Here is an 18347-nt window from a genome sequence, read left to right as displayed (position 1 = left end):
ACCACTCGACTGAGCTTTCACCGCGCTGCTTACATCAAACGTCCCGAACCGGGGTCACTGGAATTTTCGCCCTTACCCTGTTGCCCCACGTGCAGTACGGCGACTCCATCACATGACGTTGCATTCAACAACTCCAACCTTAGCCACTGGAATGTTTGCACATTCTCACGCTTTCCACGAATCCGAACATCCTTGCTTTAAAGGATGTTCGGTAAAAGAATTTCTGCTATCCCCGGCATCTGCCGTCGCTGCTGGAAGCAGCTGAGCTGGGGCAGCGGAAATAAAGGATCGCAGGCCGCGTGTAGAAGTGAAAAAAAAAAGAAGGGTGGCTTGGGGTTGCTGAGCGAAACAGCATGGCAAAAGCAGAGTCAAAGTTGGGGTTTAAAAGGAAGTTGTCAGTGGCTGGTATATACGTGCACAGGTGCGACGTTGTCAGTGGCTGGAATTGAGTCGCTGGAATGCCGTGCCGTTGCAGTCAGCAGACCAGTTTAAATCGTTGGAATTTTCTCACTTTCTTAGCGTTTGCTGTACAGAAATACATGCATTACTTCGGAGAAATCGCGTGCCTCACGCAGTATCAAGCACTTCTTGCTGCTAGGTGCGGTAATCGCTGGAACAACCCGCTCTCCATCGCAGGCGGATGCATGGCACTTAATTAAAGTACACTATACCGCATACACTCGTGTATATGCCCCCCCCCCCCCCCCCCTTTTCAAACAAGAAAATATTCCAGCCGCTGATCTGAAGAGAAAAAAAAAGTTTGCAAACAGCAACTGCGTTTTCTGTGTGCATGACTTTGTCCCCCATGGGAATTTAGCAGACGCCTAGAGGATGAGAGCTGCCTGCGATACGCCGACTTCGCCTCTCTATTGTTAACACACGGATGCTTCGCCGCTCAGCAGTATTGCATCGGCGCTGTTTAAACCCTGTCATGTATTAGGCGTCCATATGTTTTTATTCATCCAGAATTATATTAAGTCGGCCTTATAAAGTGTTCATCAATTTGTAATACCGGCCGTCGGGGCTCCCTGTATAGGGTTCCATTGGAGTCGGAAATTGAATAGAAAACTAAAAGCCGCACCTAGTCAAAATATATTTTTTAAATGGGCCCTTGCACGAGTGTGTACGGTACATATTGCGCGTTATTTTGAAGTAACTACACAGTGTCCTGCTTTATCGTACAGGCATGATGTGACGCAACTCGTTTTATACCGTTTTGGAGCGACATTCTACCGTTTCTGTGGTCCGCGTGCGGGTGGCAAAAGCGTTGCTTTTATGTAAACGAACTATTTTGACCGCCGCTCACAGGGAAAACAGGAGAACATCACTGTGCCGGCAGTGATATATGCATGAAGAGCGCGACGCCTGCTAGCGGCCGTGGCACTGAAACTGCTGAGTACGTGTGACATCAGCATTAAACTTTCCATGACGTATTTCTCAGCGAAAAACCCGTGACATTCTGTAAATACCTCTGCTACACTGTACCTCTGCTTTATGCAAGTAAACAGTGCGACTTACGTCATGGCACGCGTGTATGCTTCCAGCACTGCTAAAACCAGCGATAACATATTAGCGGAAATCGCGAAGCTGGAAATAAAAGAATCTTCTCACTGCACCCGTCATAGTGAAATGTGGAATGTGCCCACACCACGAGCAAACTGCTGCAAGGAATAGTTAACACGTTCTCCTCTTTGTTAAATCGGTTGGAGCAAGAGCCGTTTGGTCCTTTTTGTAATCCAAATTCTAATTAAGTTGTTTTTGTCGTCTTTACCTAGTATGCTTTAGCCGTTCCCACATAATTTGTTTTCATTTACTACTGTTTATTCATGTCCACTCGCGTTCATTTTGGATACTTGCTGTATCCCCAATAACTGCTTAAAATGTTGAAAATACTTGTTCGTTTTCTTTTTTTTTTTTTTTGACCTGTGAAGCTGTGGCATATAGCCGTATCTGTATATGAATGCCAATATGTGAGCTGGCAGGACCCGCATCGAGCCGTTGTCACGGCTTTTTGTCCTGTCTCCTCCTCTGAAAAAGGAAATAAAAGAATTGAATTCTCATGAATTGCATAAAGGCAGCAAAAAAAAAAAAAAAACTTGAGCGGTTTGTTTTGTTTTGAGGAATAGATTGATCTCTTTGCGTAGGAAGGCAAACTCTCAAAAAAAGAAGGGAGTTATAAGTTCCATTAGAAGTTCGCTCACAGTGTTGCTTGAAATGAACGTTCCCTTCTCTTGAGCGTTGAAGTAAATCAGCACATTTACGGCAGTGTACGCCAGCGCGCGCCTCGAACTGCCGCCTGTGTTTGCGCGAAAGATCGTGACAGCAGTGTTAACGACCCGGACTATGCTCTATTCTGCTCAAAACTGCAGAGTTTCTCATATGTGCCAGAGTTGAGTCCAACTCTCCTACGCTGGTAGCGACAGACGGTCAGCTTTTTGAGGACAAAGCGTAGGCGAAAACGCGCGCACGCACGCATGCACACACACACGCACGCACGCACGCACGCACGCACGCACGCACGCACCGATTTTGGATATCTTCCAATCTTGAACGTCGAAACATTCCAGTGCGTTATACAGTGACTTCAGATGCTTTTATGCCCTTCAGTAGAGTCAGAACAGTGCGATTTCCGAAGGCAAGTGGAGAGTGTTCGCCCTCGATGGCCTCGGAGCTTGAATTCACTTGCTTTTCTTCAATATGGAATGATGTCGAAATCAAAAGGACATTTTACTAAGCTCTGCTGCTGCTTCAACATCAGTCAGGCAAAGCAAGGAAGGTAGCTAGAGGGTACGTTTTATTGCACGTGCTATGAAATGTATACTCAGCGCTCTTCACACCTCGTATATGAGACGCGCGATTTCTTCACTCATGCGAGGTTGTTTTGAATGTTTTTTTTTTCTGCATTGGCAAAAAATAAATGCGCAAGGTTGTTTGAGCTATATGTGTTTTCACATGTTTATTACCAAAAGCTCGATGCCTGTCACATGCTGTCGCATGCCTGAGAGGAATGGGGCAAAGCTATAGGGCGCACTGTGGCAGAGGGCAAAACGCTTGTCTATAACACGTTCTGGGTGTGTTTCGGGCTGAATGCGCGATATTTAGCGATAACATTTGGCTAAAAATGGATGTAAGCATGGGCAATTAAACTCGTAGGATTTCATCGTCATTATTTGCCTTCCTGATCGCAGCGGCTCTGAGAGCTGCGAAACAGGCAGCTGTGCCGTTGTAGACATGTGTTTTTCCTTCTGACGACTTGCACTTTTACAACACGAGAACGGTCACCCACGTACAGCCTTTGTCAAAAGTAACCAGGCTGCATGGTTTGCTTCGCATTCGCATAACAGAGCCCTCACGGCTTCCCTAAAGATCAGAAAGTTCTTTGAAAGTGAGAACACAGGTTCTTCTTACCATACAGAGATTTAGAGCTTGAGGGCTGGCTGTCATAATACATTTAATATACGACTGAGAAGAAAAACGTGCAGCCTGGTTACTTTTGACAAAGACTGTACATTTGTTCATTTTCTTTGCGTGTGACCAGTGTGCCATTCGGCATAATTTAAGAAAAGAGGAATGGTAATGTGGGGCCAAAATATATAAAAGTATACAAAATTTAACTTTCTGCTCTCGAGTTGCTTCACGGAACACCCGAACGTTTTGCGCATCTGTGTATTCTTCATCCGGATCTCACTACTATGATATTAACCTTTTCTGCGTGACATAACCGGCAAGAGCTCTGTTACAACTCTACAAATGAATACACAAAGCACAAAAAAAAAAAGTAGCGTGTCTACGTGAAAATAGGTTGGTGATGTTACTGGGCGCTAAAACGGAATCAAATGAAATGACGTGTTATGATTTGACAACTCAGGGACGATGTCAGTGAGAGGTTCGGTTGCGTTAAGTATAATACTGACCCGATTTGATTGCAGCATGTTTTTTAAAGTATAGTCGGGGACAAAAGTCTCCGGACCACGTGTTCCTCAAACGAAGCTTATAGCTCTACTATCAGACAGCGCTTGGAGACCACACTTGTGGAGATGAAAGAACAAAAATTTAACTTTCACCTCCACAAGTACGGTCTTCAGCCGCCGAATAATAGCAGAGCTATCGGCTTCGTTAGAGGAACACGTGGTCCGGAGACTTTTGTCCCCGACTGTACATTTGGCATGGCTTAGGAGCAGTTGAAAGTTACGTTTTAGAGCTAAAAAGGGGCTATCAGATGTTATACTAGGTTACTATGATAGTTCAAGGTTAAGTCGTTAATATGAGTCCCACCATGAAAAGTTAGTTAATGCAATAGCTCCAGCACATGCAACCAGCAAGCGCAGCCGGCGCCGGCCGATCTCACGCTGTGGCTGTTCTGAAAATTGCCTGCACACCCCATTGCGCTTGCTCCGTGTGCGCCTGCGTGCCTTTGCTTCAAAATGCTGTTGAAACCGGCTAAAACTGTCTCAAAGACTACTGCTGTTGTCGAAATATGCTGTGCTATTGTTTGCGTTGCAACTGTTTCTAAAATTAGAGGCACGCTTCGTCGTACTGACAACAGGGCGTGCCTACGCTCTTTAGAACAGCCAACGTATAAATTCCCGCCGTGAGCGTCCGGGAGTACCGTCTGTCCGAGCACGAAGAGCTCGGTTTCTGACTCTCGTTGCAGCAACGCGCACCCAGCAAGTCTTCGAGGAATCCGCGCACTGGTTCGTCGTTCTGCTATTCTGCGATAATTTACAGCCGCATCTGCAGTCAAGGTAAGTTTTTTTAACCGCAGTGCCATCGTGCTAAACTGCATGCTAAACCCCTCTGTTGCAACGACTCGCGATAAGAGATTTAGGATTACAGAAACGTACTTCACAGTCCCCACTATCAGCCGCGCTGCAGTGCCAGCTCCTCCGTAAGCAACAGTTATTTTATTGATAGATATTGAAGTTACATGGCTGCGTACGTAACTTTATAAGGCCGTAGTCTGCTTGGCTCTTCGTCAGGCTGGGCTTGGGTTTGGCCAGCTATGGCTGCCTTGCTTCGTGTCGTCTGTTACTGCGCGTGAGCACGCCGCGCTTGCTTATTACTGTGACGATGCGCTCCTGCGCTGTGGCAGACGACACGAAGCACCGCTTCGAGGCCCCTGTACGTCTGCACCGCGCCGTGTTCGTACTAAAGGCGCGTTTATAGTCCGACGCGCGCGCGCACTACGTCACGTTGGCGACAGCAATCCGTAGCAGTCGTGAGCCAAATCTGCGCCGGGCCCGTCGGGGCACGCTGGCAGCCGCCGGTTGCGTTGGCCGCTGCAGTGCGTCGAACTATAGACGGAGCTGTTTTCACCAACGCAACGCAGCGTGCGCGCTTAACAGTGGGCGACTGTGTACTTCAGTGCATTTTCACAGTATTACCGTTGCTGTTTGAAGCTCGTTTTGCGAGGCCATTTGATTGGACGTATCTCAGGCTTGAAGTTGGACATGTTTAAATCCTCACCTCAGTTGTTGCTGCACTTCTTGAACTCTTCTGCTGCGTAACATGGCCCCTCCTATCCTTTCTCCCTTATCTCTCCACTCTTTCCCCTTCATTCTTTTCTGCCTGTCCTTTTACTCAAGCTAGCTGCAGCTCAGTGCTTCAGGTGTCAATGGCAGATGCCACAGCTAGCAATTTTTTTACTTCCGTTTTTATTTTATTAAACAAACCACTTAAACATTAACAACAATACCCCATCGTCGGTTTCTAGTATCTTGGGAACTCCATGAGTGGCCAACCATTATGACACTGACGACTTCTTACAATGATTCACCATGAGGACTCTTAAAGCCTGGACAACCAGTGTAGCTGTTATGAGAACGCAATGGGTTTGCCTTCGAAGCGAAAGAAGTCTGATGCAACTCTTTCCCAAGGAAAGCTTGGTATTTCCTTCATGAGCACGGGCTCACATGGTGGCTTCTTGTTAGTTTCTTGGCATGCTGGGCACCTTTCCACGCAGTTCTTTATATCAACTGTCATACCAGGTCAGTATATATAGTTTCCCTGGCTTTCTTGAGGCAACTGTTTATGCCAATATGTCCTGTATGTATTTGTTTAAGGACTCTGTTCCTCCAGGACTTCGGAATCACTGACCGGAAACACGCCTTTGTAACTGCAAGCTCGCCCCTGAGTGACCAATACAGCTTTGCTGGTTTCATCAGGGCCTTTGGAATTGTTTGGCCACCCGTTTGCGATCATTCTTATGACCTCTCATAAGCCTTTGTCCATTTCAACCTCTTTCTTGAAAACCTCCCATGCATTTGGTGCCACTGGGACAATTTTCATGACCTGGGGGTTCTTCGTGCACTCTTCGGTTGTTCCTTTGCTGTTGTAATCTTTTGACCTCTCTTATAAACGATTGTAGGTGCATACTGCTGCATGTCTAGCCTTTGCCTTGCTTAGTGTTTTGTTGTTTGGCAGTGCTTTCAATCTGTTTGACGTCAGTCTTATGGTCAGTGGTCTGCCATATATACAGGATGTTTCCAAGACTTTACAGAATTTTTAAAAATAGGTTTTTAGATAGAACAGAACTTTTTTTTTACATAGCATTGTCAGCAGTGCAGTACATCAGAATGCAGCTAAAACGTGCTAGCAGGCTGGTTAGCTAATATTCAGTAAAGTTTTAACTATTACTGTTAGTTAGGCTCCTTAATCATTGAGAGGCTATACGTATAACCCATGGTATGTAATAAACATATCAGTTTTTAGAATTTCGAAAATGCGGTCACCGTCGATGCTGTGGCCCAATGAATTTTGGCTATTTCAACGAGTTATGTGCACTGGAGAGGTTGCTTTGCTTGCAAGCTTCTTGAAAGCGCATGCATTTTGGCGTGATGTAGCCAGAATTTGTTGGGCCACAGCGCCGAGCATTTTCAAAGTTCTGAAAACTGACATGGATATTAGTTACGGTGAGATAAATTCAATATTATTCAATATTAATTAACCAGCCTGCTAGTTAGCAAGTGTTAGCTGCATGCTGATGTACCATACCGCTGACAATGCCATGCTGAAAAAAGCGCTCTTCTAACTCAAAGTTTATTTTTCAAAACTGTGTAAAGTCTTCGGTTAAGTGCACTGTATACTGGTAAAATTTCTTACATCCATGTCAGATTGCCAGTGCTTCTTTTTCAGTTTGGTGACACTTCTGCTGGGGCTCGGTCACTGAGGCTGATGCATAAGTAATGGGCTTTCCTTCTTGCAGCAGAACTGCATCAACTGAAAGCATCATAGCCCTCTGACATAGTATGCCAGTGCTGGTGTTCCTTTCAGGGCTTCTTTGGCCAGTGTCTTTAGCAGATAATTTCTCTTTAGCAGCACTTTGTTCATTTCATCTGAACTATGCAGACTCTTAGCAGCCGGTTCTGTGTTTTTTTTCGATGATTCCCTTCTGTTCCCTTCTGTTCCATGCTTATCAGCTTTCTTGAATTCATCAATCAGACATTAAGGGATCCTTCTGGGGGGGGGGGGGGAGGGTTCGTTTACTAATCTTTTGCTACCTTCTTCTTTTATGTCCATTTCATACTAAAAATTTCTGCCGCATCTGTTGCCTTGGAAGATGTTACATTTAGGTTTAGGTTTATGGTGGGTTTAATGTCCTAACGCGACTCAGGCTATAAGGGGCGTCATAGTGGAAGGCTTCGGAAATTTCGATTTGTCTTGCCTTTTATGTATACACTCTCTACAGCAGATTGAATAACTCGCAGGCGTTCTGTTGTAGCACTGGTATGGCATCAATATTGACAACTAAAATTTTAGCTTAGCTCTTCATTCCATTACTGCACAGGTTCCTTTGGCTTCACCCATCACTTGCATATTGCAGTTGCTGTATGTCAAATTCTTCTGGCAGTAGATGGATGTAAGTGAACGCCCATTGGTAGCACTTTTTCAGTGGTCGTACATTGCACTGTACGCCTGTGTCCAACTTGATGGTGACTGTGGCACTATCGCTGAACTTAATTTCGTCTTGCTTTCTTTTGTCTTTACCTCCGACATGCACAGCTCGGTGTCTTCTTTGTCATCAATGGAGTGCATGTGATACTGCGCTTATCTTCTGCCTGTTCGGCTAACTGTTGCTAAGCATTCTATCTTTTGGCACTTGTGACACTGCTTGCAAATAGGTTTGGCATACTCTAGGCTTGTGGTATCCTGCACATAATTTGCTGGCATATCTTGGTAGTCAGTACTTATTTGGGTGTGGTCCTCTTTGAGTCATTCTTCAGCTCGCATTTTTATTCTTGGATTGCATTGACCACCCCGGTATCCTTGCAAGTGATTTGTTTCAGTTGCATCGATTCTTGCTCACTTGCCCTGCATAGGCTGATGGGTTTCTGAATGTGTATGGTAGGATTGCTCAGCAGCCTCTCTCGCACATCATCGTTGGATATACTGATAATGATGCCATCTCTGAGCAGCTCGTCGGACAGGTCTCCGAACTGGCATTTCTTTGTCTGCAGTCTGGCTGCTGTCGGGAACTCGATGAAGGGCGCAGTTCCTTTTGCTCCATCTAGTTGAACTTGTGTTTGTAGTGTGGCTTATCTTTGGAGTGAAGTGTGGTTTGAACCTTTGCTTGGCTACTTCAAGGTTTTTCTTCCTTGCTTAGAGAGAGTCAGAATGCTACTTGCACATCCGGTTCAATAACAGCCATGAAATTTGCCATTTGCACTTCTGGCAGCTTCTTGTGGAGTTGTACCGCTGTGGCATATGACTCATATCTGTGTAGTGAGTCTTTCCATGCATTTTGTGACAGCGATCGCAAGTCGATTGGTTTCATTGGCATCAGACCACTGTCCACCATGGTTTCAAAATTAGTGTTGGCCTCGTTCACGTTTATTTGCCACTTTCGTCTTTGTTGATTTCTTCTTCTGCACTGCTTGCTTTTACGCTTCCTTCTTCATCTCGCAAGATTGCGCTTTTGGCACCATGTAAACAATAGTTATTTATTAATATGTACCAAGATTACATGGCTACTTAATACGGCCATCATCTGCTCGGCTCCCCGTTAGGCTGAGCTTGGCTTGGCTATGGCCAGCTGTGGCTGCCTTGACATGATCCAAACATGTTTTGTAGAATTCAGTGTGCTGGCGTTTGCTGTCTACTTCCTTCAATAGCTTTCCTTTCTGTTTCGAACTCCTACATAGGACAAAGGCTTTTTCCTCTGGCACTGTTGTATGCTCGCAGTGTAAATTTGTTTTGAGTTCAATCCCATTCCTGCAGAATATGCATGAAAACCTGTTACCGCAACTATTTATTTTGCATTACATAATTCTTGCCAAAGCCTTGTGGGATTTTTGAATTTACTGCCATTGCAAATTTTCTGTGTTCTTGCTGCGGCACCAGCTGAAATGAGAGATACCAAACACTTGCATTTTTTGGCTTTCAGATGCAGTGCAGAAGAACATACAGCTGCAGAAAGTGTTGCCACAGGGCACCATCTTTGTCCACTCTTTTTCGGCACTTCAGCTCATGGCATGGCTCCGAAGGGAATTGGAATTGCAGCTTGGAAGGCTGCACAAATTCTTACAGACTCTACAGGTCCTTCCGGGCGCACGTTACCCGGTGCCACCAACATCTGTTTGCCTCTTCTATGAAGACAACAGTTGCAAGTCCTCCACCATCACTGTCCGATAACCTACAGGACACAAGAGATGATGAGACATCCTGTGGAAACAATGTTCCAGAGCCAGCGGATGTTCATGTAACAAATCATGCAAGTGTTGGCTCATCTGATCCAAATACGGAATGCGCTATGCACCTTTCATCTTTGCTACTAAAGTGGCAAGAAGGCCGACAGTTGCCATTGAGTGTGGTAAATGAAATAGCAAATGACATTGTGAATTTTGTGCAAGACTATAGAGCAGAACTAGGTACAGCTGACATGACTGAAATTTCCAAGTTTACAACCAGGGCAGGCCGTGAAAAGTATTGGAAAGCTTCATGTAGTTTTGTTGCCCCGAAAACAGTGGTATGTTCAGATAAGGAAAAAAAAGAAACATACCAGTACGTATCAGTGCTTGACACGGTGAAAACTGTTGCAAGTGTCTGTGACCTTTTTAAAAAAAGAAAAGCTAGCAGTGGCCTTCTTCAGGATGCTTTTGATGGGGAGTTTTATAAAAACCACCGGATCTTCAAGTCTATGAATGACAAAGCATTAGTTCTCCAGCTTTATTTTGATGACTTCGAAATTTGCAACCCACTGGGCAGCAAGCGTGGGAAGCATAAACTTCTGGCTGGGTATATGTCAATCCTGAACATACAGCCCAAGTACCTGTCCAAATTAAATGCTAAGTACCTTGTTCTACTTGCCAAATCTTCTCTTGTTGCTAAATATGGCCTCCATCATATAATTCAGCCACTGCTAGCTGACCTGCACCTACTGGAGTCAACTGGTATACAGTTGAATGGAGAAACTGTTAAAGGTTCAATTTTATTTGTGTGTGGTGATAATTTATCAAGCCACCAGGTTGGTGGTTTTCGTCAGTGCTTTTCTTCGGGGCTGATCTGCCGGTTTTGCATGGCGAGCAAGCAAGGTATTAATGAGAAATGGCATGAGGAAGAGTTTGTTCTAAGGAACAAGGTAACACATGCACAACATGTTAAACTGGCCCAGGCAGATGAAAGCTTGTCAAGTGTGTATGGCATTACAGGTGAAGGCTGCTTTAACTCAATCAACTCCTTTGATGTCACGCAAGGGCTGCCACCTGATGTTATGCATGATTTATATGAAGGTGTCATCCCGTTTGTGCTTAAACATGTGATTCATCGCATCATCTCTGATCGTGTTCTGAGTTTGGATGAGTTGAATGAGAGGCTTCTCTGTTTTCCCTTCAAAGGGGCTGACAAAAGAAGTAAGCTTCCTCCTATTTCTCGTCAAGCAGTGTTTGGAAGCGCTGCACTCAAAGGATCAGCTGCTGAAAAACTCTGCTTTTTCCGTTTCTTTTCACTCCTGGTTGGTGATTGTGTGTCAAAAGGAAATGCCGCATACAGCGTATACCTTGCACTGAGGACTGTTGTAGATATTGTTGCTGCACCACAGGTCAGCCGTAGTGCAGCTGCATACTTGCAAGTCCTTATTGAGGATTTTTACAGTGCATTCAGGGAAGTTTTCCCTGACGTGAATGTGATTCCTAAAATGCATTACCTTATTCATTACCCTAGGCTGCTGCTCTTGTATGGGCCACTTATAAAACTGTCATGCATGCGTTTTGAGGCTAAGCATCAATTTTTCAAATCGATTGTGAAAAAGACTGGAAACTTCAAGAGCATCTGTGCTACACTTAGCCAGCGCCACCAAATGCATCTGATGTATTCTTTAACAGAACCATGTCAATCAATACTTACAGTTGGTAAGAGAAAGTGTTATTTCAACTCCCTGCCTGGCCTCTTAAAGGATAGACTACAGGAGCTCAGCCTAGTAGACATGGATGTACACACAGTTTCATCGCTCACAGTTGATGAAAGGAAACTCTCCGTCGGCTGTGTCATTCCGTTAGTTATACATGAAAATGACCTCCCTCTGTTTGCTCAGGTAGCATTGATAGCAATCTGTAATGCAGCACATTTTGTTTATGCTTCAGTGTTAAGGACAAAGTATTTTGATGACCATTTTCATGCTTATTGTGTTGACTTTTCTGGCCACAGTGTGATAATTGAAAGCATGGAGCACCTTGATGAATTTTTTGATCCCCTGTATCTGTATGAACTGCAAAGCTTTTCTTACATTTGCCCCAGATATGACTTCTTTACACAGGAGTCCCAGTGATATGTTGTGAATGCTTTCATTCCACGTTTTGCTGCATTGGTTGTGGTTTTTCTTTCTGCTGTGCCTTTATATTTCCAGTAGTTCAAATTCTCGAGCAGTAATACCCAGACTCGGACGAAGAGACATTACACATGATTTTATGTATTTTGTTGTGTTTACAGTGTATTGCTTCAATTTATTTCATGTTACTGCAACTGTATTAATGCCACCCAGTGTTCTCAGGTGGTGCTGAAGTGTCTTCGAAGACGTTGAAGTGTCTCGCGCTGGCTGGCTGCTGCATTCTGCTGGTTAGCGACCTGTCGCCCTGTTTTCCGTTACATATTTTGGTGGAGGTGCGGGGTAAGATCCCTGTATATGTCTAATACTCCTCCGCATACCCTGGGCTCCAGTCCTTCGCTGGTGGACACCCCTGTGCACCGTGCTAGCCGGAGAAACCAAGGCCTACCTCCCGAACACGGGCTTTTGGAGTCTGCAAGGGCACCCACCCATCATCCTGTTATGCCAGCTGCAGCCTACTATACCTTGCAGAATCCGCGACTGCCCAAACCATTCCATGGCAGTCAGCTCGAAGACGTCGAAGACTGGCTGGTCGAGTTTGAACGCGTGGCCTCGTTCAACCAGTGGGACGACGCAGCCAAGCTTCGAAACGTCTTCTTTAGCCTGGAGGATGGTGCACGTACGTGGTACGAGAACCGAGAAGATGCGCTAACATCATGGCACGAGTTCCGCCGACGCCTGCTGGAGACCTTACACCAGCACGGATCGCCGAGAACGGGCTGAACGGGCTTTGCAGTCTCGCATTCAAATGCCGAATGAGACTGTAGCCATGTACGTGGAGGATATGACTCGGCTCTTCCGGCGAGCTGACCCGGCCATGCCCGAAGAGAAAAAGGTGCGCCAACTCATGCGCGGCGTTAAGGAGCAACTTTTCGCTGGCCTCGTGCGCAGTCCACCTGGGACTGTTGCTGAGTTTCTTACGGAAGCGGCCACGATGGAGAAGATGCTCCTGCGGCGTTCTACCACCTACGACAGGCCGGTACTCGCCGCTTCACTTACAGAGCCGCTTCCTGCCTTCGGGGCTAACCCTGATCTCCGCGACCTGATCCGCTCCGTTGTGCGCGAAGAGCTCCAGGCGCTTTTCGGTGCTCCCCTGCCGACGGCCGGCTCTCTCGCTAGCCTCGTCCGCGAAGAGGTTCAAGCCTTGCGACCTTCGTTCCCGTACGTTGACCCGCCGGCTTTACCCACGGAGTGCCGTCGTCCAACGTATGCTGAAGCCTTGCAACGTCCTGCGCCCTCTTCGGCGCAGTTTCCTCCGTCCAGTCAAGGCTCGCTGTTTTCCGCACACCCCGACACGTACTACACCGACAATCGACGATCGCCCCAGCGGAAGACGGACCTGTGGCGTGCTCCAGATCGGCGGCGTCTCTGCTTTCACTGCGGGGAACCCGGTCATCTGTATCGCCAGTGCCCGTATCGACAGCTTGGGCTGCGGGGGTTTCCTATCGACATGCCCCGTCCACCACGAGGTCAACGACCCCGGGAGATCGAGGACTACGTAGCCCAGCAGCGCATGGCGACAGTTCCCCAGCGGCAGTCTCGGTCTCCATCACCACGCCGACCTTCGCCACAGCCCCAAAGCTCCTCCTGGATGGCGCAGAGACAGTCGCCAAGTCCCCGCCGGGAAAACTAAAGAGAGCGACCTCAGGGGGTGAGGCCGCTGGCAATCGATGCGAACAAGACCCCCCGACAACGCGAACAGCGACCAACCGCGATTTAAAGGCAACGGCTGCAGTACCTGAACTCGGAGATCGATTCTCGTTGGATATACCCGTGCTTCTCGATGGCTATAAGGTTAGTGCTTTGGTGGACACTGGCGCTGATTTCTCGATTTTAAGCGGAAAGCTAGCGGCGCTTCTTAAAAAAAGTAATGACGCCATGGTCCGGCACGCAGATTCGCACGGCTGGCGGACATGTCGTAACTCCGCTTGGCCTATGCACAGCAAGAGTCCAAATTCGCAGTTCCACATTTGTTGTCAGCTGCCTAGTTCTACCTGACTGCTCCCGTGACTGCATCCTTGGCGTTGATTTTCTCCGGGAGTATGGAGCTATTATTGACCTCCGAAAGCGCACTGTCACATTTTCTACCGAGAAAGCTTATGTTTACTCCGAGGACTGTCCACGCCGCACCGCCCTTCGAATATCCGCCGAGAGCGTTTGGATTCCGCCACGCGCCAGTGTTTTTGTGAGTGTTCACTGCGACGGACTACGTGAAGGGACAGCGGTCGCAGAAGGCAACCTGGCCCTTTTGCTCACCCACGGCATCTGCTCAGCGCGAAGTCTCATCCATCTCCGCGACGGCTGCTCTGAGCTCCTGGTGACTAACTTCTCTAACGATCCCCGGCACCTTTTTCGTGCTACTGCCATCGCATTCGCCGACCCCTTAGCGGAGGTTTCTGAATGTTTCGTGTTCGAAGCTGTTGGACCTGTGCGCCCATCCCTTGACATCAGCCCGGACCTTTCGGCGACTCAACAGCGAGAACTACGTGCCCTCCTACTCGAATACGCTACCTGTTTCGCTTCTTCGTCGAAAGTCCGGCAAACGGGTCTTCTCAAGCACCGCATCATTACGCCCGACGATGCCCGCCCTATCCATCAGCAGCCGTACCGTATCTCACCGAAGGAGCGCGAGGCGATCCAAACGCAGGTGAAGGAGATGCTTTCAGATGGAATAATTCAACCTTCCAGCAGCCCCTGGTCTTCACCTGTCGTGCTGGTGAAGAAAAAAGATGAGACACTTCAGCGCCGCCTGAGAACACCGGGTGGCATATTCTGCATTATCATTCTGTATTTACTTCTTGTGCTCTGCCATATTTCATGTTAATCCTTTTTTATATTGCTTTCTCTGCATTCAGTTTATTGATCATTTGTTTGCCTCCTTTCTACAACAGCTCCATATAAGGGCTGGAGTATGCATAAATAAATAAGACCAGTTGCTGTTTTTTTACACTCCAGTGGTAGGTTTCGCAGCTGTATTTTCAGCACTGGGAATTTCAAGTGCAAAGCACAAAGCTGGAGAACACCTATCAGTGAAACGTGCAACTACTTAGGAAGCATGGCTAATGCAGCACTTGCAGAGGAATTGCCCCTTTTGTGAATACAGAACTTTGAAATTTTTGTCGGCTGTCCTTGGAAGGTTCACGTCAAAAGAAGCTGAAATTTTAAAGCATACTTTATTGACAAAACGGCCGATTCTGGTGTGGGTAAAGAAAAGCCGAAAGTTGGTGAATGTTCATGATGCAAAAAATAGCACGAAGGAAACACTAAGGATGGTTAGGGCGATGCAGACAAGTGCTAACTTGCAACCGAGGTTTATTGCTAAATGCACTCAATTTATACATGACACAATGAAAAACATGGAAAAGCAGGCTCCCCTCGGAAGCTGCTGTCAAAAGTCCAAAAGCAATGCAACAGCATGTATCACTCGTCGCTTAGGGAAGGCGAATAAGCGTAAAGGAAACTTAATAACATTGCATGGCGGAGACTGTCCTGCTGTGGGTGCTGCATCTGGCTCTGAAAATGCCGGTTAACTTGCAGAAAGTTGTAGATGTGTGACAGTGCATCAGTCATGCTTCCTTGGCAAATTTTCATGTCTGTTTAGAATTACGTGTATTGCGTGTGCTCCATGGGAGCCTGCTGCCACGCTCTGAATTAAAGTAAGTTGAAATCCTCAGTTGGGCTTCCCTTTTGCCTTCGTCTTTACTATCACTGGAAAATGCCTCTGCTGTTGGGCTGCAACCACCTGCCTCATATTACTGCTCTCCGGTTTGCTAACAGCATGTAAGCAAGCGGGTTGATATTTCATGATCAGTTTGCATTCATACCTTGAGATTCTGATTCCATCACATAGTGAAATTGGAGATGTCATACAACAAAGATGTAGTCTGTAATAGCGTTTGAAGTATAATTTACAGTTCTGAAGCTGTATTTGCGCTATGACGATGAGGGACATACGTACTGTTTTTGCTAGTGGTAATAAAAGTACTATTGTAGCAAATAGTACATTTCACCATATACATGAATTTTTAGCAATGGCCACAGCAGCCTGGTAGCTGCCAGTACATACAACCATTAATAAGGCAGCATACCTTCAGAAATACGAAGTCCCCTCATGAGGGCCTCCATGTGCCTATATCATAAGCAGCATGCACATATTGTATGCTGCTTGTAATGCATGCAGTAAAGAGTGATGCATTTGTGTAGCTGCTATATTTGCATATAAACATACAGGATTTAACTTGGGGTATCCATTCTTTAGCCCCTGGGTTACACATTACACATCTCCCTGTTAGCAGTTAGTAAAAGCTAGGAAAATGAAAGCTGCATTTTCGAAGGTGGGCTAAACGAAACGGAGCATGGTAGGATGCGATCGGTGCCACATAATTTCACAAGCGGTGGATCTTCACACTTTCACATGCCACAAAGTGCAAGGCATAAGGTACTCGCATTCGCTTGCAATTCACACGCACAGGGCAGAGCACACGTCGGAAAACTGCACATTGAAAGAAGTGCATAATCAAAGCGGTGACTCGCTCTACGCACGTTTCTCCACCGCGCAAGCATCAATTTCCTCACACGTTTCGTGAACAGCACTACTCGAGACACGAAGACTGAAAACCCGACGAGCAAATGACCACGGAAGTGCTCTGTATTTGAGTTCTAGAACACTGGTGACAGGAACTTTCTGCGTACGGCTACGGTTACCGATAGGGCAGGTAACAATCCTTTCTCCGCAACTCTTCACAAAGTAAAAAAAAAAAAAACCACCAACGCGATAATCCACCTCTTCAGTGTTCCGAAAAACTGCGCGGGTTAGCCATGGTGGTAGGTGCCGAAGCGGCAATATCTGTTTATTTCTCGTCAGCTGCGCATTCTCTGCATATGGAGTCCTTGTGTTGTCAACCAACGGACTTGCACTTACCACATTGCCGCACATTTCCTGCTTGTTCTCTTCACTCTAATAGCCACTTACTCGCACAGAACGAAGTCCGTTGTCAACAACGGGAACAAGTTGGCTTCAAAAACGGGACAGGCCGCCCGTTAGCAACACAACACTCCTGCAAACTGGTGAAAGCCCAGCGCACCGCCGATGCTTCGCTGCCTGACCACATTGCCGCATGTTTTCAGCTTGTTCTCTTCACTGGAATAACTACTCATTTCTATAAAACTAGGTCCCTTGTCAACAACTTGAAGAAGGCTTCAAGAACTTCATTGCACGCCCATTGGCAACAACACACGTCGAAAACTGCTGTCGAGCAGCCAGCGCGCAAGAACGCAGCCAGCGCAGCGCGGTCGGTGCTTTGCTCTTAGGCCGCTTGGCCATGCTTGGCTACGGATAGCGCCCGTTGCGACCCGCCGTTGGCCGCGATGGCACAGGACGAACGCTCAGGCGCCGCCGCTGTCTCAGTCAGGCCTCAAATTACCGTCGTGCATGCCGTTGGCCCCGTCAGCATTACCAGCTATGCCGGCAGTCTTCAATGTGCATGCATGCCGGCGAAAAGAAGTTCTTTAACTCCTTTGTGGCTGAGAGGAGTATCTAACGACATTTACATCTGTTCAGAATAGGAGTAAAATAGGGTCGTGAAAACATTTTTGCTCCTCCATTTACTTCAAGAAGTAAAACAGGCGACTGTGAACATTTTTACTCCTTAACGCGGGAGTATATTTTTAGGGTGAGGAGTATTAAAGGCTATGTATGTTTTTATACTCCTATTTCGGCTAAATCTTGTTTACAGTGTAGGTACGACGTGCGGCAAGAAGACTCGGTGCAATTTTATGCCGCGTTCATATGAGAGAGAAACTTTGTGGCAGTGTGCCTTTCGCCTTCAATTTATCGCAAGCTAATCGAAAGGCATGCTGAGCCGCCTTTATAGCTGGATTGCCTTTTTGTCTACCCATTCCGGATTTGCTGGACGCTGGCTGTTCGCGCATGCTTAAAGAGTGCCTGCGTGCGGCCGCCTATGATGGCGAAAACCTCTTCTTCGAGAAGTGTTTCTTCCTGAGGAGTCGTTAGGGTCTTTTCGGCGTTACGGCATCAAGTGATACCTAAAGGAAAGAGGGTTTGGTTTGGTTTCGTTTATGAGGGTTTAACGTCTCAAAGAGACTCAGGCTATGAGGGACGCCGTAGTGGAGGTCTGCAGAAATTTCGACCACCTGGGGTTCTTTAACGTGCACTGACATCGCACAGTACACGGGCCTCTAGAATTTCGCCTCCATCGAAATTCAGCCGCCGCTGCCGGGATCGAACCCGCGTCTTTCGGGTCAGCAGCCGAGCGCCGTAACCACTAAGCCACCGCGGCAGCCAAAGGAAAGAGCGGAAGCGCCTGATGACTGCGTTGTCACCAATAAGAGGGCGTACGTTAGATAGCCGCAACCTGTAGTACTATTACGAGCGAGAACTACAGGCCGTTCTCCTTCAGTATACAATCAACGAATTAAAAGCTCGGCATATCACTCACCGGTATTACTGAATTCTGTGATATGGTACAGTGGGGCATTATATAATCTATGAAGACTTCGGCTTAAGTGT

At 46.8% G+C, this 18347-nt stretch overlaps 1 protein-coding gene and 1 pseudogene across 1 annotated transcript; one reads left to right on the top strand and one right to left on the bottom strand.

Annotated features, from left to right (window-relative positions):
• Positions 1-4605: 4605 nt before the first annotated feature.
• On the top strand, positions 4606-15491 carry LOC149329724 (uncharacterized). The gene is made up of 2 exons (XM_089560435.1): positions 4606-4745; positions 9383-15491. The coding sequence occupies exon 2, from the start codon at positions 12567-12569 to the stop codon at positions 13449-13451; it is 885 nt and encodes a 294-aa protein (XP_089416561.1). The 5' UTR covers positions 4606-4745; positions 9383-12566; the 3' UTR covers positions 13452-15491.
• LOC149329725 (uncharacterized) lies at positions 7985-9418 on the bottom strand (annotated as a pseudogene).
• Positions 15492-18347: the final 2856 nt, after the last annotated feature.

The sequence above is a fragment of the Amblyomma mixtum genome, chromosome 9 (assembly GCF_055824585.1).
Source record: "Amblyomma mixtum isolate Tamu chromosome 9, ASM5582458v1, whole genome shotgun sequence".
Taxonomy (NCBI): domain Eukaryota; kingdom Metazoa; phylum Arthropoda; class Arachnida; order Ixodida; family Ixodidae; genus Amblyomma; species Amblyomma mixtum.
This window is presented reverse-complemented; position numbering and strand designations above follow the sequence as displayed.

Excerpts from the sequence above, each read along its gene's own strand:
- LOC149329724 (XM_089560435.1), top strand. The coding sequence starts at position 12,567 with ATGCCGAATGAGACTGTAGCCATGTACGTGGAGGATATGACTCGGCTC.